The sequence below is a fragment of the Phodopus roborovskii genome, unplaced genomic scaffold (assembly GCF_943737965.1).
Source record: "Phodopus roborovskii unplaced genomic scaffold, PHOROB, whole genome shotgun sequence".
In the NCBI taxonomy this organism is placed as follows: Eukaryota; Metazoa; Chordata; class Mammalia; order Rodentia; family Cricetidae; genus Phodopus; species Phodopus roborovskii.
The window spans coordinates 3319453-3341835 of NW_026125506.1; the positions used below are offsets into that span (position 1 = coordinate 3319453).

General features: G+C 52.9%; 2 protein-coding genes across 2 annotated transcripts in view; both read right to left on the bottom strand.

Moving 5' to 3' along the window:
* Positions 1 to 22383, bottom strand: part of Sgsm1 (small G protein signaling modulator 1) — a 641040-nt gene that overhangs the window by 529443 nt on the left and 89214 nt on the right. The gene's annotated exons all lie outside the window — the stretch shown is intronic.
* On the bottom strand, positions 1589 to 12501 carry Selplg (selectin P ligand). The gene is made up of 2 exons (XM_051176449.1): positions 12385 to 12501; positions 1589 to 3390 (listed from the first exon to the last, which is right to left on the bottom strand). The coding sequence occupies exon 2, from the start codon at positions 3383 to 3385 to the stop codon at positions 2201 to 2203; it is 1185 nt and encodes a 394-aa protein (XP_051032406.1). The 5' UTR covers positions 3386 to 3390; positions 12385 to 12501; the 3' UTR covers positions 1589 to 2200.

The following is a 22383-nucleotide window of genomic DNA, read 5'->3' on the forward strand; positions in this document are numbered from 1 at the left end:
ATGGGAGGGGGTGGGACAGCTGTGCTCTAGGGACATCTGAATCTCTGCCCAAGGGCCAGGTGTCAAGTTTTGAGAATCAGTTGTTTAGCAAATTACCGAGAAAGCCAAGAGCATCCACACCAAAACCCCAGGATGCAGGCTCCTCGTTGTACCATCATCCTCCAGGAGAAGGTGACCAACGCCCCCTGGTGGTTTCTCCTCTCATCACGGGCGAGCCCCCTTCCAAGCAAGAAAACCATGCCTCTGTCTGTCACAGGGCATCCCCGGGGAAGGGGGACAGAGCCCTGGGGAATTGCTCCGAGGTCCTCAAGTCCTGTACCTGCCGGGTCTGGGAATCCCCCTCCTACTCTTTCTGATCCAGGGGATGTGAACCCTGATGTACCCAGTCCAGCCCACCGGTCAGCCTCTTCTAAAGGTTGAGGGGGAAGCAGCAGGCAGGGCCAACTCTAGGTGCTGGGGCTTCTCCCCACCACTCCCTACTGTGTCCCTGAGGGCTCCATCACCTGCCGTGTGTGTCCTTTCCTGCCTTTCCCTGTGGCTCTCCTCCTGCCCCAATCCCTCTCTCCCAAGGCAGCTTTCTCTTCAATTGCAGGTCTCACCCCGAGCAGGTGGGCCAAGGCTTCTTCATCCCTACTCGGGGGTGGGACAAGAGTAAGAATTCAGGGGACTCCACGATGCCTTGGGGTCCAAGTGCGGTTGGGATGAGGTGGGTCATGTCCACCATACATGTGGCCAACTCCTGGTTTGCTGGAGTTGGGGGCGGCTCTGGGAACACAGGCTCTGAGGCCAAGATCAGAAAGATGGTAAATTTGTGACCCTGTGTCACCCTGCCCTGTCATCGGGAGTCAAAGTTACCGAGCCCGAGCCGGCTTGCTACCTCTTTGTAAAGGTGTGTGTGCGTGTGTGTGTGCGTGTATGCGTGTGCACATGGAGGCTGGAGAATGGTCTCAGCTCTTGCTCTTTGGGAACTGCATATCTTCCTTTTGAGATGGTCTCTTATTGGTATCATGGATGACAGGGGCTCGGCCAGTCTGTGAGGATCTGCTAGAAGACATTAGTGGAAGATGGGTAGCCCGTGGGGGGGAGAGAGGTTTCTGGGCAGGATCATCGTGCTGTGGGCACCAAGAGGCGTATTTGTCTGAGAGCTGGAGGACCAGTTTGGTAAGAGTGAACTCAGTGACGCTCTCTGCTTTGCTTATTTGTTTGGTTTTGTTTGTCTACTGTGTGTGGAGGTCTGAGGACAACTTTGGGGAGTCAGTTTTCTCCTTCCGCCATGCAGGCCCCAGTCAAGCTTAAGGCATCAGGCTTGGCTGCAAGCACCTTCACCCACTGCACCATCCAGCCAGAGACTGGATCCCGGGCTGACCTCAAACTCGCTGCATATCCAAGGACTGACCTTAAACGCCTGCTCCCTCTGTTCGCTAGTGCTGGGATCACAGGTGTGTGCGATCGCTTCAGCCCATTTCCCCTGGCACTTGCCCAAGGATGAACTATTGTCTCAGAGCAACGTGCACATCGGCCCGAGAGCCCTTTGGGGAAACGGCCTGGAGGTGGCAGCCTGGGCATGGGAAGGATTCAGCCGCTGCCGTTTGGTGCCACCCATTTATTGAGTGCCTGCGCTGTGACAGGCCACAGTGTGAGACCACCCTGTCAACAGACAGAAGCTCATGGTTCACACAGACCCAAATGCAGGCACATCTTTCCAACCCTTGCCCTGCTGTCCTCAGATGGGTGTCTGGGGAAGCCAAGCTGCCCCTCACTGGGGGTACGGCACGGACAATTGCCTTGGGAAATGCTGCGCACTTGCAGACTCTGCCAGAGAGCCTTTCTCATCAGGCATCCATGGCAACCAAGAGGAAGGCTTTGGGACTGGGGTAAGGGAACTTGTTTTTCCTTGGGGACGTGAGGCCAGGACTCTGGTGACCCACAGACAGCCTCACAGCACTGGGAGGCATGGGGGGGTTCCAGGGGGGGAAAAACAGCGGACAGAAGGAGAGAGGTGTCAGGAGCAGCAACTGCTACTGTGGTCCTTGTCCTGGAGGCCACCAGGCTCGTGAAGGAAGCAGAAACTGCAGGATCTTGGAGGCTCTGGACCCTAAAGACCCCCATGGATAAAGTTCACCCAGGAAGCCCAGATATGTGGCCTTGGTGGCCACAGAGGGTAAAGCCAGCAAGGGTCTTGCTCGGGTAGCCAGGGAGGCTAAGGCAGGAAGCTGCGCAGGGTGAGGTCATCCCCGTCTCTGTCTTCCCTGGGCTCTGTCTTCAGGTCCTGGACCTTGAGCAGATCCCCGTTGGCTGTGACAGGGGCCCCTTCGCCCCCCTCAGGCAGCAAGGATGAGATACAGATCATCTCTGTGGGGGAGTAGTTCCTCACTGGGTACATGTGCTTCTTTCGGGAGAGGCGGACTGCCAGCACCACCGTGCATACCAGGAAGATGGTGGCCAGAGTGGCTAAGATGAGGATGGCCAGCAGGCATTGCTTCACGGGGATGAGGTCAGAGGCCGCTGGGGTTGTTGTGGCCAGAGAGCGCCAAGGGGTCACAAAGAGCCCGTTCTTCAAACCACTGTCATTTAAGTGACCAGTTGTCATATCATTATCCTTGTGAGTCACAGATGGCCCAAGGAAGACCGCGGAGTCAATAGGCTCTGTGGACGCAGTCTCTGTGGTGCTGGGCTCTTTGGAAGGTGTCTCTGCGGCTGAGGCCTCTGTAGACAGACTTTTTACAACCTGAATCCTGGGAAACTGGGTGGTCTCTGCCTCCGTGGGCGCTGGCTGTGAGGTCTCTGCCTCCGTGGGCGCTGGCTGTGAGGTCTCTGCCTCCGTGGGCGCTGGCTGTGAGGTCTCTGCCTCCGTGGGCGCTGGCTGTGAGGTCTCTGCCTCCGTGGGCGCTGGCTGTGAGGTCTCTGCCTCCGTGGGCGCTGGCTGTGAGGTCTCTGCCTCTGTGGGTGCTGGCTGTGAAGTCCTTGCATCCGTGGATGCTGGCTGGTCGGTCATCACCACTGTGGCTGACCTCCACTGTGCGGCAGATTCTGTGCTCAGCCCTCCCGCATCTGGGCCAGCAGGGCCAGTGCCGGGAACCTTGGTAGTGGCTGACTCAGTGGTTCCAGTTCCCACAGGAGCTCCCTGGTCTAGCATGGCCATCGTGGTCAGAGGCTCAGGGTGTGCAGCCACAGTGTTGGTGACATTTATCAGCATTTCTGGGGGGTCTGTGCCTTCCGGGGAATATTCCAAATCCTCGAATTCATCATCCAAGGTGACCTGTCTCCGGTACCGGAGATGCACAGGCTCCGAGGCTTCCTTGGCTCTCCGTTCCCAGGGGTCCCACGACGCAAGGCTGTTGCCAGGGCCTAAGAGGCTCAGCAGCAGGAGGAAGCGTGGAAACATGGTACCTGGGGAGACAGGGGCAGGGAGGCGGGGATGGCGTCAGCTGTGCCGGCTGAGCATCTCACAGGCAGCCCTGGTCTGGTCTGGGGCAGGCACTGTGGCATCAGACACCTCTTAAAGTGAGACTCTTGGCTGCTAGAAGCTTGGTGATTACCCACATAAATAACACCATCAGAGACAGTTGGCTGACCTCTCTAGCAGTTTCGGTTAAATTGTGTGTGTGTGTGTGTGTGTGTGTGTGTGTGTGTGTGTGTGTGCCAGTTTGTCTTTTCACTCCTCCACCCCAGGCTGGGTCTCTGTGTAACTTTTGAGCCTATCCTGTCCTGGAACTCACTCTGTATACCAGGCTGGCCTTGAACTCACAGAGATCCACCTGCCTCTGCCTCCAGAGCGCTGGGATTAAAGGCGTGTGCCACCACCGCCCGGTTTGGATATTCTTACTACGGACATGTGGCTGGCCTGGTACTCACTTTGTAGTGCAGACTGGCCTTGGACTAAGCAATCCTCCTGCCTCAGCATCTCACACTACAGCATGGAGGGGTGCGCCACTGAGCCCAGAATACACTTGCTACATTCACTTTTTTTTAAAGATATATTTTTATCTTATGTATGCGAGTGTCCGCCTGCCTGCACGCATGTGTGTGCACCATGCTCATGCAGCTGCCTTGGCAAACAGGAGAGGGCATCGGATCCCCTGCAGCCGGACTTACAGACAGCTGCGAGCCAGTCTCCATGTGGGTGCTGGGAGCTGAACCGGCGCACTGTGCAAAAGCAGCCAGTGACCTCAACCGCTGAGCCGTCTCTCCTGTACTCCACACATTCACATTTTTGTGTTAGCTCTTCTTAAGGTCTGGGTTTCGGTTATTTGTGTTTTATATATTCTGTGTGTGCGTGCACGTGTGTGTGCAGATCAGACCACGGCCTGCAGGAGTTCTCTCCTCGTCAGGGACTCAGACTGGTGGTCAATCTAGCCAGCAGTCCTCTTAACCAGCTGAGCCTCTCATGAGCCCTGAGGGTCTATTTTAGATATTAACTGTGTCGAAGAACAAGTCATAAACAGACCAGCAGGTGTCACACACCCACAACACAGGGGCTGAGCAGAAGAGCTCTGAGGACAAAGGCAGCTCATTGGTCCCCAAAGCTTCTTCTTAGCCCCACCCCCACCCCACCCCACACACTCCCCCCTTCATCTCCCTGTCCCCTCCCTGGCCCACACAACTTTGCCTGTCCTGAGGTCTTTGTCTCTCTCTCTCTCTTTTAAAATTTTTTTGTTTTAAAGAAATATTTGAGCTGAACAAGGCCAACACCAATAAACATGCCAAAGGGGACGGGGAAAGACCTCAGTCCTACGCGAGGACTTCAGCCAGCTAAGGAACGGTGGAATTGAGAGAAACCGTCCTCCCCAGGGAAGAGCGCACCAACGGCTATCCACCGGCCACTAGCCATCTCTGAAAACATGCATACAAGTACCCTCATACAGAAACAACAATGAACGATAAAAGAGGCCATGGATTTGAGATAGTGTAAGGGCACCTGGGAGGGTTTAGGTCAAGAAAAAGGGAACGGGGGGGGGGGGGGAATGACGTAATTATAGTCTCAAAAATAAAAAAAAAGCTGGGTGGTGGCGGCGCACACCTTTAATCCATCGCTCTGGAGGCAGAGGCAGGCGGATCTCTGTGAGTTTGAGGCCAGCTTGGTCTACAGAGTGAGTCCCAGGACAGCCAGGGCTACACAGAGAAACTCTGTCTTGGAAAACAAATAGAATAAATAAATAAATAAATAAATAAATAAATAAACCTTTAGAGATGGCTCAGCCGTTAAAGGCTAGGCTCACAACCAACAATAAAAAAAACCTTTTAAAAAAGTTTTTTTTTTTTTTTCTCCCCGTAACGTTTTAAATCATCCATATGACATGGATGTGTAGGGCAGGTGCCTGCAGCGGCTGGAGGCATCGGGTACCCTGGAGCTGCCGGATGTGGGTGCTGGGACCAGAACTCAGGTCCTCTGGGAAAGCAGCAAACGCCATAACCATGGAGCCACCCTCTCCCCTTGGGTGGTCTCTCCTTGGTCCTGTTCCCTTTGTGTCCTTGCTTGCACAAGACCCGCCTCAAAGGCACCGTGAAGATGCAGGAGAGACGCACAGCCAAGGTTGGCTGCTCTGGTTACTCCAGGCTTAACCAGAGCCGTCAACTGCGCGATCAGGACCCAGGAGGATCCTCACCCCTGGGGGGCTCACTCAGCCTGCAGAGTGTCTGTTTGGGGCCACTGTCCTCCCAACCAGAGAGCCAGGAAGAACGGCCCCTTCCTTTCCTTTAGGCCATCGTCCCCTGTCCCCTTACTTCCTCCTGGCATTGGCCAGGATTTATAGAGGTCACAATCCAGCCCTTAAGCACACTGTGGTGAGTGGCAGCACCTGGGTCCTTGGTACCCTGCACACAGCACCCTTCAGTGGCCACCCCTCCAGCAGTGGCTCAGTCCATCATGTCCTGCACCTTTTCCTGGCCCTTCATTCGAGTAATTGGCAGGAGGGCCGGACAGGGTGACTCTAACCTGTAGGGCCCTCTTTGCTGGCCTCAATGTGGCCTCCTTCTCAGGTTAGTTAGGATTGCACTGAGTTGTAAAATGCAACTCCGAGCACACCTTTCCTTTGTGGGCTTGTTTTGTGTCTGTCTGTCTGTCTGTCTGTCTGTCTGTCTGTTTTGTCTTTTGCTTTTGTTGCTGTTTTGAGACAGTTTCTTTCTCTACATAGCCCTAGCTGTCCTGGAACTCACTCTGTAGCCCTGGACGGCCTTGAACTCACAGAGATCCGCCCTGGGGGTGGGGTGGGGTGTGGAGCAATGCAGGAAGAAGCCACCATTGCTGAGGTACGTGTCATGATGATGACACCACCACCGCCCATACCGCTAGCTCCCCTGGGTTCCTGGAAGGTAGAGACTTAACCACTTCCTGGATGGGGGTGCGGTGGGCAGAGGCTGGTCCTTCAGTTGCCGGGACGAAGCAGCTTGTGGTGGGGGTGGTGCAGAGGGTCTGCAAGGCAGGGGTCCCACCCTGCAGGTGAGAGCCAATCAGAAAGGAGACAGACTGCTTCCTACCCACAACCCCCAGCACAGGAGGCTGCCTGGGGTGAAGTCAGGGTTGCCCAGAGTCCCACATCCACCCCGACCCTCCCTGACCCTCGGCTGCCTGGTGTGTAAAACTAGTGATGCTGCTTCAAAGATGTCCCCTGGAAGGTTCCAGGTGTTGGCTTCTGAAAGGAAGAAATCGGAGACACCTTCTGTGAGGACACAGGGAGGCTCAGGCTCGAGAGGGTCGTGGAGATGAGGATGCTGCCCCTAGGGCATGGGGGTGGGGTGGGGGGGTGGAGCCTTTCCCTGCGGTGGGAGGGTGTGGGGCAGCAGTGAGCAGGGTGGAGGGAGGGTTCTGGTATCAGAAGGGTCGCTGGGCCCAGCCCGGGCCACACAGGAAGATGCTGTCTCATAAAAACACATACATACATTAATTAATATAATTTCTTCTTTAAGAGATGCAGTCAGGCATGCTGATGCACAGCTGTACTCCCAGCACTTGGAGGGCAGAGACAGAAGAACAAACAGGTTCAGGTGTAAAAGTAAATGTGTAAACCAAGAGCTGGGCCTGTGTCTCCTCCGTGGTAGCACAGAAACAGATGAGCCCCAAATCCCTTTGCCCAGGCCTGTCCAGAGTGACCAGCTTGACCCCCAATTCACACATCACAGAAGTCTCCCAGTCTACTAGCCAGGGCCACCGGCCACTCCAGGCCCTTCCCTGACATCTGTGGGCATCAACAGGCCTGGCCCTGGAACATCTGTCTTCTGCAGGGATGTCTTCTCACAGCTGGGTGGGAGCCATGCCTGAAACAGCTGGACAGGAGCCCAGCGCCCATGTGTCCCTGGTGATGTTCCCTGAGGTCCATGGTGAAAGCGACTCTCATCGGGCTGCCGCTGCGGGGGGGGGGGGGAGGAGGGGGTTCCTGTCTGGATGAACTCCCCTACCTTCTCCCAGTGAGGCACCAACTCGCGAGACCCCGTGATACAGATAAGGAAGGCAAGCGTTGGCGGGGTGGCTCAGCCTCCTCCCCTCAGGTGACAGGACTGGGCTAAGGTTCAAGAGGGTGAAGCCACGTCCAATTTGTCTCCATGCTTGCCTGCCTGTTTCCTGTCCTTCACCCCCAAACCAAACCAGTAGCTACCTCCCTGGCCCCTGAGGCTCATGAAGGACTCATTCCTCCAAGACTTTCGAGCCCCGAACATCATCTTTAGAGTGATTTTTCAGACTCCAAGAGAGGCAAAGCACATGCCAACAACCAGGGGAGACTGAGGCACAGGCACCTCAGGTCCCATGAGTCAGAGGACCGTCCATCATAGTTCTGTCCCGGACAAAGCTGTGTGACCTCGGGCAACTCAATCCACCTCTCTGAGCCATCCCAGGATGCAATATAGGTGTGCCTAGGTTTGCCCTGGGGCTTAGTCCTTGTGAACCAGCGGTGGCATGAACATTCAAGAAACACATTAACACACTTGATCTGACAACACGACATAGAGTAGCCAGGCTCAGCTAGTGTAGGAAATGCTTCCTTCAGCCTGCAGTTGGGCAACATTGTCTAACTCCAGCCTACAGTGTCTACGAATGGTTAGCCCAGGCTAGATCATACTCAAAACTCAACCTGTGGCTTCTCCCCTGGCTGTTACTTTCTCGACACCCGAGGGCCAAGAGTCAGGAGTCAGGACTGAGGGTAGTGTGTGCAGAGGCAAGAGATCCCATTGCTTAGCCGGTGGTGGAGGTGGCGCACGCCTTTAATCCCAGCACTCGGAAAGCGGAGGCAGGCGGATCTCTGTGAGTTCGAGGCCAGCCTGGTCTACAGAGCTAGTTCCAGGACAGTCAGGGCTGCTACACAGAAAAAAACTGTCTCCAAAAAAATAAAAGTAAAAATAAAAAAAAAAAGAGAGAGAAAGTCCCCATTCCTCATGAGGCTGCTGAGGGTAGGTGAGGCACAGTCCCCACTGGATGTTTATCGTCCAGTAAATGCTCAATAAAAGCCATCTGTTAATCTCCTCCTCCTTCTTGAAACAGGGTCTCCTGTGTGGCCCTGGCTACTCTGGAAACTCACTATGTAGACTAGGCTGGTCTTGAATTGGCAGAGATCCAACTGCCTCTGCCTTCCGGGGAGTGCTGGGACCAAAACCTCATCTGTCTCATGGTCATAACTTTGAATTTTGCATTTAGGGCAAGGGGCTTCCCTGTTAACCACTGCCGTGTCCTGGGAAATTCCCAACCTTGGAGCAGGCTGCAACTGGCCTTGGCTTCCTCAGAACTGAGATGCCCAGAGGTTGGTCTCTACGGCAGGGACCTGGATGCCGTCCTCCCTCTCAACCTCCTCCGGCTCATGAGTCACTGGTGCCGAGTCTGGCATGTGTGTTGGACATTGCCCTAAGTCCTGCCTGTGAGTCCTTACCTCACGCCCCATTAAAGGCTGGAACCATCATTCTGAGCCCCCCACCTCCACCTGGGGCACATAGGTCAGGCCAGAAGCTGGAGCTTGAAGCCCGGCAGTCCCACCCCACCCCTGCCCTGCAGAGCCCAAACCATCTGTTCTCGGAACTAATCAGATCGTCTAGGGTTTGGTCCAGCATCTTCCACTCTGTAAACCTTCCTGAAGTTTGTCTCCTAAAACTCCATTCAAGTGAACTGATGGACTCCTGAAGCTCAATACTACAGCCACCTGGAGATAGTGCCACATGCCCAGGGTCCAGCAGTGGGCGGGCGGACACACAGCTGGGGACTCCTCTCCCTGTGACTCTTGTCCTGTAGACTCAGGGGCACCGGGATAATCTGCCCTGGGCCACCCCACCAGCCCACAGGCTCATGGAGGGCAGGGACTCTGGCTCTCAACACCAACATGCCCGGCATTCCTGGGCAGGGCCACTCCGAACCCCAGGACTACACAGACACGACATCTCCAGCCTCTGTATTTGTCAACTGACACACCCTACCTTTTTTGTCAACCTGTCAAGGACCCCCCCCCTTTTCTAATTGCCATTCCCACCCACAACAAACTTTTTGTTTGTTCTGAGGTAGTCTCTTGTAGCCCAGGCTTGCCTACTATTGGCTCTTTAGCCAAAAATGACCTTGAATTACTGAGTCTGCCTCCTGAGTACTGGGATTACACTCTGTGCCTTGACACTCAGACTCTATCAATCATTTATTCATTCATTCATTCATTTAGAGAACAGAGTCTTACTGTTGTGGAATATTAATTCAAGATGTGTTACACTCGTTTATGCTGTGGAACGTTTGTTTGATGATGCAAAGATTATTTGCTTGATTAAATAAGATCAACCTGGGGTCAGGAGGCTGAGTCAGCAGCTAGCTGACAGGAAGCGGCAGGGAGGAGCCATGTGTAGTGAGGGTTCTTAAGTGGGGGGTTGAGCCCCAGTTTCGCAGGAGATGTGACCTAGGAGAGGAGGTTAGCTATTTGCGATTCAGTCTCTCGGAACAAGCAGAATTTCACCTCGGCCTTTGCATCCTGGGTCCTATAACGGGATACAGATCTAGATAAAGTCCCCTTTAGTGGTCGTGATGGAGCGGGTGCCTGAGGGACAGAATTCCCACCTGTGCCCGTGGGCCACGACTGGTAGCTGCAGAGTTGCAACTGCTGGTTAGGACAGCTTATGGGGCAGCTACTGAACTTAATGAAAAACAACGTCTCCCTATGTGGCCCCGGGCTGGTCTCAAACCCATAGAGGTCTGCCTGCCTCTGCTTCCAGAAAATGCTGAGATTAAAGGCGTGCACCTCCACTCCGGGCCCCTGACTCTTCTTCACTAGTAAACATCCTGTGTGTCTAATTAACATCCTGTGGCCCCATTGCAAGGCCACATGCATGGTGCTTGATAACATGGGGGCCCCTTAATCCCAGGAACCAAGCATGGCTTGTTGGAACCCCAGGGACTGGCCAGGTACACATCAGCCGTGCGCTTTAGCACAAATTATCTCAAGCAGAGCTTCACCTGGCCTTGTGAAAGGCATTTATAGCACATAACCCAGCCAGCCAGTCTCCCTCAAATGCACCACCCTCCGCTCCCCATTTCCTGCACTATGCCGCAAAGAAGACCCACAGACTTGGTCACCACGGGTTCCAGGTCCTGCAGCCCAGGCCCGTGTGACATCCTAACTCAGTGCCTCTAGCCCATAACATCACATGTAGCTGCCTGAAGCCCCAGAGCCGGGTTCTCCCAACCATAAACAGCTGCACCGTCCATCAGGGACACCCAGGTGACCCCACAGCACCAACGTCACTCTGGTGGCCCAGCGGGGACTCAACCCAGGATTTCTGGAGTGCTTAGCAGGGTGGCCCTTCCGTTCCCCATTTTCAGCTCTGGCTGCTGGCCAATCTGGTGAGGAAGGAACATCTCCCCAGGGTGTGGCATCACCAGAGGCACCCAGAAGAGCCTCCTCCCTAACCCTTGGCCACCAAGAGGCCAGCAGGCCGTTGTAGATGGAAGTCAGTTACGGGAAAGAGGCAGAAAATGAGACCAAGAAGAAGCAGAACATTCAGACAACGGGAACCAATCTCTGTACAGTGGGGACAGGGCTGGAGGATATGCTGGGTGGCAGAGCACTTGCCGAGCTTGCCAAAGGGCCTGGGGTCAAACCCCAGTGTCATCCAGCAAAGACAACACAGGACTGTAGGTGTGGCGGATGGATCTGCTGGGGTCTTCAGCCCCTGTCAGTGTATCTGCTTAGCATGCCTAAAACTCCGGCCTTGACTCCAACATCAAGGAGCCAGGCGTGGTAGAGGTGCCTGAGGTACATGCACAGCACTCGGAACCCAGAGGCATGGGATTGAAGGTACTCCCAGGCTAAGTAGTAAGTCTGCAGCCAGCCTTGGCTACAAGAGACCGTCTCAAAACACTGAGCCTGGAGAGATGGCAGGTAAGAGCATCGGTTGCTCTTCCAGAGGACCCGGGATGATCTCCAGCACCCACACAGAGGCTCACAACCATCTTTAACTCTGGTTCCAGGGCATCCAATGCCATCTCCTGGCCTATGAGGGCACCGAATACATGTCATGCACAGACACGCATGTAATCAGAACACCCATACATACACATTTAATTAAGACTAATTTAAAAATTAAGATGAATTTAAAAACAATTTCCCATGAACGAATTCTGTTTTCTCAATATAATTTAATTAAAAAAAAAGAATAAAGAAAAAAAAGATCTGGATGGGCTAGATGGCTCTGAGGGCAAAAGTGTCTGCCGAGGATGTCCGCTGACCTGAGTTCAGTTCCCTGAACCCACAGTGGAAGGACAGAGCTGACTCCCTCAAGCTATCATCTGACCTCTACACATGCCGCATGACACACATGTGCCTGCCCATTCACTCAAGTTCATACGGACACACACACACTAACAACATACAAATACAGGTAAAATTGAAGAAGGCTCGTATGCCTGCAACCCCAGCGCTGGGCCAAGGCAAGAGGCTAGCCTGGGCTACACAGAGTTCCAGGCCAGCCTAATGAACAAATGGAAACCATACATAATTTGAAAGAGAGAGAGAATCCCAAAGAATATCTTCATGCTAACACAACCTCAAGATGAACCCCACACCATCCTTTCGGGACCCTTCCAGACTTAGTCTCAGGCCGCTGGTGTGGTTTTAAGTGTCCCACTTGTGAAAAGAGGGGACAGGATAGTTTCTAGGGAGAAACTCTAGGGAGACTTCACCGAGTCTCCATTCAGAGACTGCAAGGCGGCAGCCATGGCCTGGTAACCAGACAGCAGTTAGGCAGTATCAGGAGAGACCGGCAGCTAAGGCTGGAGAGGACCCAGTCACCACGGAGACCTTGGTCCAGGGCCTCAGCGCCGCTCGCTCGGAAGGGCCCCGGGTCGTGCACTGCGTGCTGGCAACACAAAGGCAGGCCTCTTGTCCCTGGAGCCCCCAGCCACTCCCCAAAGTTTTGCAAACCAGAACTTACCCTGCTCAGCAGAGCATGGGGCAGCTGCCTCGGGGCCCAGAAGTGACTTAGCCTCAGCGACAAGGCCCCAGCCCACACTGCCAGACACTTGTGGTCCCAACGCCCCTACGGTGCCTACCCCCAACGGCAGGGTGTGGAAGAGGGAAGTGAGAATGTGGTTACTCAGACTGGTCACGTGACACCCACACCCCCTTGTTTGTGACAGCTTTGGTGACAAATCTGATTAAAATCGTGTGAGCAGTGTGACAGTGATATGCTTGGCCCTGGTGCCACTCCTGGAATTACAAGGAAGGTATGGGACCTTACAGGTGATGGGACCTCTGGGTGAGACCTCGGATAAGAGTCACAGCATTTCTCCATGCGCAAGTGGAGAGTGGCGGCCAGAAAGAGCCCTGTCACAGGAGGCTGAGGCCAGACTAGAGGGAGGGCGGTCTCAGTTCCGCTGGAGATGGAAAACGGCAGGCAGAGGGGCAGGGGCCACAAAGCACCCACCCCTTTGGGACTTGTATAGAGAGTGTCGTGTGTGTGTGTGCGCGCGTGTGTGCGCGCATGTGGGTGTGCGTGTGTGTGGGTGTGTGTGCATGGGTGTGTGTGCTTGTATGTGTGTGGGTGTGCTGTGTACGCGCGTATGGGTGTACGTGTGTGTGGGTGGGTGTTCGTGTGTGCGTGCGTGTGCGTGCGTGTGTGGTGTGTGTGCGTGTGCGTGTGTGCATGTGTGTGTGCGTGTGCATGTGTGCATGTGTGTGTGTGGGTGTGTGTGCATGTGTGTGGGTGGGTGTTCGTGTGTGCGTGCGTGTGCATGCGTGTGCGTGCGTGTGTGTGCGTGTGCGTGTGTGCGTGTGTGCGCGTGTGCATGTGTGTGTGTGGGTGTTCGTGTGTGCGTGTGTGCGTGCGTGTGCGTGTGTGCGTGTGCGTGTGCGTACGCGTGCACGTGTGTGTACCCCCATCTCTATAGCTCAGCTTGGCCTCAGCATCCTTTGTCCCGGGCAACGGGATGCTTTTCTCCTCACACAGTTCTACATACCCAGGCGCAGTGGCTCTGTTACAATCCCCGCCCTGGGGAGGCCAAGGCAGAGGAAGTAATACAGGTTCACTCCACAGACGACTGAGCAGATCCCATTAGCAGTGGCCAAGAGTTCCCCAGGCAGTGGTGTCCCTGCTTCCCCAGGGTTTCTCCTCCCTAATTTGTGCCTTGGACCAACCCTACGTCTCAGGTTCTACACCGGCCATGGCCTCAATGCTGTCTGTCTCTCCTGTACTTCTCCATGGGATGGGGGGGGGACGTCAGCCAGGAAGCAGGTCAAGAGACCCTTGCCACATACCCCCGAGGAGCCGTGCCACTCCAGGGTGGGCCGGAGAAGTGACAGTTGCTCTAGGGGTGACAACCAGGGCTGCACCGAGTAGACAGGCTGACAGCACACTCAGACACAGGCTGAGAGTGTACAGCCCAGGTCTGGAAGGGGAAGGAGGGTTAGCCTCCAGGTCTCCCCCGCTGTCTTGCAAGGCCAGGCTCAGAACCCGTGTGGAGAGGAGGCATACCCTGCCTTGCATGCACGCAGAAGGGTTTGAGGTCAGCCTGAGCTACAAAATGAGACCCATCCCGATAAAATAAAATACGAGCCAGGTATGGTAGTTCATGAACGTGTACACATGTACACACACACAAAATAAATGAAATTTTAAAACAACGTCTAAAATAAAGCAAGCAAACGCACAAAACAAAAAAGACAGACAGACCCAAGACTCCGTGGTCTGTAGTGACAGGGTCTCTCCGCCGCCTCAGGAAGCCAGCGCTGAGGCCCACAGCTGACCTCATCTGAACAGACAGACAAGCTGCAGCCACAGAACTCAAACAAAGCAGGGCTGCGTTTTGAACACATGGAAAGGAACCCAGTTCTGCCCCAGCCAGTTTACGTGGCAGGAGACAACTACCTTTCACCCCATCAAGGTCCATCGAGCAGGGAGACTTGCTTTCTAGAGGCATGCATTGCCAAGTGGATCCCAGCTCATGCTTTCTGTGTGGGGACCTTAAACCCACATCCTCCTGCACCTGACACCTGACGGATGGGTGAGCAGTCACAGCTAGCAGCTTTATGCCTTTAGGAACGGAGCCCAGAAGATTCTCCAGCACCCCCAGAGACCAAAGCAATGCACCCAACACGAGAGAACATCTGGGGAGACACACAAGTCCCACACCAGGGAGATCTGTCCCTTGGTGGAGTACAAAGCAGAAGCTAAAAATAATATCCTCGCTTGTTAAAGCAGATTTAAAAGGAGGCAGAATGAAGAACCCTGAGCAGACAGACAGACAGGCCCTGCTTGATTGGCAGGCAGAGGCAAAGCTTTAGCCATTTCTAGGAACTACTTAAAGACAGAACTTGCACTCAACTCAATCAGAAGTAAACAAAACAATTATAACCAACCAATCAGAAGTAGCCAATGCAGTTAAAATCAGCCAATCAGAAGTTGCCAATACAGTTATAAACAATCACTAAGAATCTTCCAAACCAATCAGATCTCTGTTTTCCTTTTGAGTCTCCCAAGTACCCTTGGCTGGTAGCAGAGTACCTCGATGGCTTGAAGCTTCTTGCTTTATTATTACAGTGTGTGTGTGTGTGTGTGTGTGTGGTGTGTGTGTGTGTGTGTGTGTGTGTGTGTGTGCGTGCGCGCGCGCTGTGTATACCAAAGGGCAACAATTTTGGGGTTTGTTGTTTGTTTTTTTTAGACAGGGTTTTTTTGTTTGTGCAGCCCTGGCTGTTCTGGAACTCACTCTCTAGACCAGGCTAGTCTCAAACTCACAGAGGTCCCCCTGCCTCTGCTACCAAGTTCTGGGATTAAAGGCGTGCGCCACCACCATCCAGCCAAAGGGCAACTTGTAAGAATCAGTTCCTCCTACTATGTGGGTCCTGGGGCTTGAACTCAGGTCATGAGGATTGTTGGCAAGTGCCTTTAGTCATCGTGACAAGCCCTGAGCTTCATAATTTATTATTATTTAAGTAAATTTCCTTCCACAAATTTTTTCTTATGTCTCAGCTTACATTTTAGCACACTTGTGGGCATTCAAGGTGCACAGGCGCCTGTTGCAAGCATTTGTGTTAGGCAGCCAGCCCCTCTACTCCCAGTCCTAGTTGAGGCAGGGGCTCGCTAAATTCCCAAGGCTGGCTTTGAACTCACTCAGTGGCCCAGGCAATCCCTGAACTTATGATCTGACTTCCTACATAGCTGGGACTGCAGGCCCGAGCCACTGGGCTGCTTTTTAGAAATGGAGCCTGGCAAGATTCAAAATCCCTCATAGACCACAGCATATCGTTTGCATAAGGAGACTTGAAGAGGTGGGTGTGGTGGCACACACTTGTGACTCTAGCATGATACAGGAGGACTGCAGTTCAAGTTCAGCTCGGACTGGGGATGGAGATCCAGGCCAGCCAGGGCTAGGGGTCAAGGCTCTAAGCCCTCCTTTAACCCCAGCACTCAAAAATGAAGAGGCAGGTGGATGCCCGTGAGTTTGAGGGCAGCCTGGTCTACGGAGTGAAGACCCAGCTTCCAAAACACAAGAGAGGGACGGGGGACCGATTTGTGGGGAAACAAATCAGGAGCGTGCTACGGAGCACGCCCCACCCCTCCAGGGAAAAGGAGGACACAGATGTGTGAATAGCAGCGCTCCATCGTGTGGGCGCTGAGGGCTTGACCCCATCTGAGCTCACATGGCTAGCCCTGAGAAAGTCTGGACCACGTCCTCTGCCACCCTCTACTTTCTTATAGAGATTAAAACGCCCATAGTGGCATCGTGGTCATTTGTTTTCTTTTACTTTTCAGTTACTACTGAATTAACCCAGGGCCCTCGAATGTGCTAGCCCTCTGCCCAGAGCTATATCCTCAACCCTGTGTTTACTTTATAATTAGGAAATAGAGATCTTTAAGGCAACATAATCATTGCCCCCCACCCCGGGGTCCATGGGGTCAGTTTCTTACATGTCTGACTGCTTCTTAGAGCTATCAACCATGGCTCCTTTCCAAACACAGCTCCTTCCCATGGCCACAAGTATCACCATTCCTACTGGTTTCCAGGTCCCTGTGGAGGACTCTCTGGAAGGGTCCCCGGCAGCCTCTTCCGGTATTACAGAATGAACTCACACAAAGGGCAACTCATTACCCACAAGAGAGCTCTCTCTGGAGAGGACCACATAATAAACCTTTACTGTTTCGTGGATCTGTGAAGTTATAAGAGCAGCAATGGTATGTAAACAAATAGACGGGTTGTGTTTCAATAAAACTTTATTTACAAGAACAGATGGAGGGCCAGACCTGTCTCTGTGGCCTTTAGCTTGTGTTCCTTTTGCCTGGGGTACTTTTTAAAAAGAATTTTTTTTTTTTTGTATATTTAATCAACAATTGCCTCTCACTCACCAGATTCTAGTTCATGTGCCTCCTCAAGCCTTCCCCGCTCACTGCACCCCTCCCCCATCATTTCAGAGCACCCTGCCCTGTCCCTGCTTGATGTGTGCCTCTCTCCCTTGAAACTTCAGGAGGAAAGCCATGTCTGTTTTGCTCAGTGTGGCATCTCCTTGTCCTAGCATAGTACCCAGCACGAAGAAACAGTTGCTGCTCGGGTTTCCAGACCCTGTCCTGGGCTCTTTAACCATTATACTTGTCCCACAAGGTAGGTACTATTGCTCCCCATTGTATAAACGGGAAATACCAGGTCCAGAGGAGAGACTTACCTGGCAGGTAGGTGGCAAAGCCAGAGTAGAATCAAAATGAGCCTGTTACAGTCCATACAGTCCATATGTCAGCTCCTCCCCATGTCCCAGCCTGCTGTGGCCAGTCTGGGAGGGTGCAATGTTCCCATGCCCCTCACAAGTCGTGAGCTCCTGGAGTGTAGGGCAGGAGCTAAACAATCCACCATGCTGAGTGTTGGGTGCTGGAACCCAGCGGTCAGTTAGCCTGAGAACTGAGGTCTGGCTCTGGGCCAGCTGGGGACGATGTGCTCTTGGGTGCTAATTACTGGTCGTTGCTGACACAACCCCATCTCAAATGTGAAACTGTGGCTTCTGCTTGGTGGACAAGTGAGGGTGTGATGGCCAAATCATCCCCAGCCTCACCCCTGCCCCGATCAGGTTTTCCTTGTTTTAGCTGATTTGGGGGAGGGGCTGGGTGGGGGTGGGCTCCCGCACAGCCGTCCCTGTGGCCGTACAGCAGTGTCTGCCTTATACCTCTTACTGCACTTTGAGCCAGTTTCTGAGTGAGGGTTGGGAGGAGAAACTGAAACCCAACAACTTCACGAAACAGGGCGGAAGCACTGCACTCCCAGAGCGGGCCTGAGCGATGGGCGGCACACACCCGGTTACTAAGGGAGCCTTGGCAATGGGTAGATGGGCAATGACTGAGTCTGTCCAGCCCAGTACAGCCTGAAATCCAAAAAATAAGATTTTATAGCCGGGCAGTGGTGGCGCACGCCTTTGATCCCAGCACTCAGGAGGCAGAGGCAGGTGGATCTCTGTTTTTTCTGATGCCAGCCTGGTCTACAAAGAGTCCCAGGACAGCCAGAGCTGTTGCACAGACAAACCCTGTCTCAAAAAACAAACAAGATTTATGAGTGTTTCACGTGCGTGTTTGTGCATCACACAGGAGTTCCTGGAGCCTCCCTCATCTGCTTCAGCCTCTTGCTTATTTAGTTATTTGGAGACAGAGTCTCACAGAACCTGGAACCGGGAGGATTCTGCTAGACTGGGCAGCAAGCCCCAGGGACCCTCCTCTCCCACCCAGCCCCCAGGCATACACTGCTAGGCCCAACCTTTCTGTGGAGGCTAGGGATCCAAACCAGATCCCCAAGCTTGGCCATCAAGTACTTTACAAATTGACGAATCTCTCTAGCCCCATGGCAGTTCAAAGCCACTAACTCAAAGGAACAGGCTGACTCCACTTAGCCTGAGAGATAGCTCCAGGCTCAAATGCACCCACACCATTCCCAGAATGTCACCTTTCAGAAAGGAAAGACGACTTTCAGGAGGCAGCAGGGATTCTTGGCAGGATCCATGTTCTTTGTGTTTAGGATTACACAAGATAAGCATCTTAGGGAGGAATAAATAATATTTCTCTCAGCAGGCCTATAGACAGACTTTGGTTCCCAGGCTAGACCAAGGCTGAGCTCCAGCACTCACTGGCTTTGCTGAATACAGGACCTGAGTGTAGTGATAGCCACACCCACACCTGTAGCACTGACCACGCCCATATGGAAGCTTACAGTTCAGGAGATCCAGAGAACTCTTTCTGGCCTCTGTGGGCACCAGGCAAGCCCATGGTACACAGACATACATGCAAGCAAAGCATTTGCACACAAACAACAATTAAAAGTTAAAGATGAATCTTAAAAAACCTGGTGTGTCAGACAGTCTTCGCCATCTAGGCATTTCCAAGGCTCTCCATCTACTGGAGGCAAAGGCATCGTAAGGCTCTGAAAAGCCCGGCTGGGGGAGGGATTCATCCCCACCCCCAGCACCTCCACTAAGGGGGTTTGTAGGTTAGCTTCTGAGTCATTGAAGGGGAAATGGCTACTGGCCCCCTCTTCCCCCCAGATTCGATTCCCCTCCTCAAACAGGAACAGGGTATGGGGTGTCCACTTTCTTTTTCTTTTTTTTACAGGGGTGGGGGGCGGTATGTTTCAAGACAGGGTTTCTCTGCATAGCCTGGGCTGCTCTGGAACTCGTTCTGTAGACCAGGCTGGCCTGGAACTCAGAGATCGGCTGCCTCTACCTCCTGAGTGCTGGGATTAAAGGCGTACACCACCAGGGCCGGGCTGTGTATTTACTTTCAAGCCCAGATTCTGGATGCCTGCATGGGCTGCTGCACCTGAAGCTGTGTCTGCATTGGAGACCAAAGTGTCGGGCAACTCCCCCAGAGGCAGCCATCCCTTCTCCAGCTCACTGGCTGGTGTCTAGGGCAAAGCCAAGCATGCTGGTATGCACTATCGTCCCAGGAATGAGGAGGCTGAGGACATCCTGGACTAAAAAGGTTCCCCCTCCCCCCCAAAAAGCCCGAGCAATCCACGCCTCCTATAGAGTCCTGAGGCACCCTGGCAAGGCACACTACAAACTGCAGGTCTCAGTGGGCCCCTTCCAGGCCAGCTGATGGACTCAGCCTTTCTCTGAGGATCCACCAGGGTCTTGGCTGCACATCCAATCATGGCAGGCGTAGGAGGTCTGACGACTGACTCTGAAGTCCTCTCCGGGATTGTGTCCTGAAGGCTTGTTTCCCTGGTTTGTGAAGTTTCAGAGGGAAGTTTGGGAAACTCTTATTAAACAATCTTACCGGGGCCACTCAATCCACTGAGCTTTAAGAATGTGTGTTTCACGAGGCGGTGGTGGCACGCACCTTTAGTCCCAGCACTTGGGAGGCAGAGGCAGGCTGATCTCTGTGAGTTCGAGGTCAGCCTGGTCTACAGAGCAGGTTCCAGGACAGCCAAGGCTACACAGAGAAACCCTGTCTCGAAAAAACAAAAACAAAACAAAAAGCCCCGAGTGTTTCTGGTGAACTGGGGCAGAAAAGTCAGCCATGGTTAATGACAGAGCAGAGCCACAGAAGTGAACTCTTTGCATCACTGGAACAATCCATGCTAGTGATCTGAGCTGAGAAATCAGCACTGATTAGAAAGAGACCAGCGGCACTGAGGATTGTCGATTCGGATTATTTCCTCCAGTCAGCACACGGAAGCTACGGTCTGTGGTCCAGAGGCAGCGAAGGCTGCATCTCATACTGGCCAAGCTTGGTAATATGCAAGGGCTTCCCAGGTAGTATTGGTTTTGAAGCATGAAGGGATCATGGAGAGCAGCAGAAGACACCATGCGGCAGGGTCAAGCTCCCTGCATAGAGGCTATTGGAGGTGCAGCCGAGCAAAGATGTAGGTAAAGACGCTGCTGACATCGTGGAGATACCAGTACTGCAGAACCACACCACCACCACCACGGACAGCTACAGTAGAATTATTTTAAGGTGTGCTGTATTTGTTTATGTTGTGGAACATTTGTTTTAATGGTGCAAAGATGTGTTGCATTCTTTTATGTTGCGTTTGTTTAACTCTGTGAAGCTGTGTTGCTTTGCGTGCCTAAAACACCTGATTGGTCTAATAAAGAGCTGGATGGCCAATAGCGAGGCAGGGGAAAGGATAGGCGGGGCTGGCAGGCAGAGAGGGTAAATAGAACTCTGGGAAGGGAGAGGAAGGATCAAGAACAAGGAGAGGAGGCTGCTAGAGGCCGTGAAAGTAAGATATTCAGAAGCAAGAAAAAGAAAAAAGCCCAGGGTCAAAAGGTAGATGGGGATAATTTAAGAAAAGCTAGCTAGAAGCAAGCCAAGCTAAGGCTGGGCATTAGTTAAGTAATAACAAGCCTGTGTGTATTTTATTTGGGAGCTGGGTGGTGGGCCCCTAAAGAGAAAGAGCAAAAGAGTAAAAAAACCCCACGACAGACAGCAGCAACTGTGGAGCGGAGCTGGCCGGAGCCTATGAGGCAAGCTGGCGCCTGCTGCTGAGGACAGAGCTGACAAGAGGCTGGGTCCTCTGGGGCCAGGAGGTGGTGAGTGGATCCTAGAGGTCAAGCACTGAACTTCTTAACTGTTACACTTGGTCTTTGCTTTGATTTCCACACAACTGTGCTCTGGGGTTCTACCCTCTCCGGAGTAAAAAACAAAACAAACTCTTTAACTTGTTTTGATTTTACAGGGTCCCCAGTGTTTCAGAGACTTTGGAATTTTACAGACACCTTGGAAATTTTAGAGATTTTGGGTATTTTAGAGAGGCTCTGAACTTTGAAGGAGGCTTTGAATGCCTTTTTGTTTTTCTAATTCTTAAAGACTTTTGTGTTTTGCCTACGTGTATGGTTGTGTACGGAGTGTGTGTCTAGTGTCCACTGTGGTCAGAAGAGGGCATTGGATCCCCTGGGGCCGGGGTTAAGAGACGGTTATGAGGCAACATATAGATGCTGGGAATTGACTCCAGCCCCTATGCAAAATCTCTAACTCAACTTTGGATGTTTTAAGGACCGAAACTTCGGACTTGGGGCTTTTTAAAACGTTGAATGTTTTATATTGCATTAGTATTAGCATAACACCTGGAGGGACAAATGAGAAGGAAAAGGTGTGAAGTTGAATTGTGATGTTTGTTATCAGGCTGACAAGGGGTCAATTATGCTAGCTAGTTTTGTCGACTTGGTACAAACTAGTTATTTGGGAAGGGAGATGCTCTCCTGTGGGGGGGGGGGGAGGAGGGAGACGATTGTAAAACGGCCTGTAGGCAAGTATGGGGAGCATTTTCTTGATTGATGTGGAAAGGCCTGGGCAGTTGGTCCTAGGGCGGGGAACAGAGCAGGGCAGTAAGCAGCAGCCCTCCTCAGTGGCCTCTACATCAGTTCCTGCCTCTAGGTGTGTGATGGCAATTATCAACTTGACTACAGTCATGTGGAATTAAGAACCCCAGCAGCCTGGTACACCTATAAGGGATTTTTCTTTTATTGTTTTAAGACAGAAACGGTTTCTCTGTGCAGCCCTGGCTGTCCTGGAACTCTCTCTGCAGAGCAGGCTGGCCTCAAACTCAGAGATTCACGTGCCTCTGCCTCCTGAATGCTGGAATTAAAGTTGTGTGCCACTGCTGTCAGGCAGCACTTTTCTGGATTGGATCATCTGAGGTGGTAATCTGGGCTACACCTCCTGTGCAGCCTATGTAAAGGACATAGAAGGAAGCTTCCATTTTTTGTGGGCTTGCCCTGCCCTTATTCTCACTGGTACTCACCTCTCTTGCAACAGAGGCATTTCATTTTGTCACTAGCATCATGGGCCTGCCTCTTCAGGGCTCTGAAGGAGGAGTCTGAAGATCAGCTCAGGCATCCAGCCTCCTTGGACTTTGCCTCAGGAGACAGCCATTTCGGGACTGGCTGGAACACAGTCAGTGTGTGAGACACTGTTCTTCCAGAGAACGTGAAATATGGAAGGTTTCTGTCTGCTGTTCATACC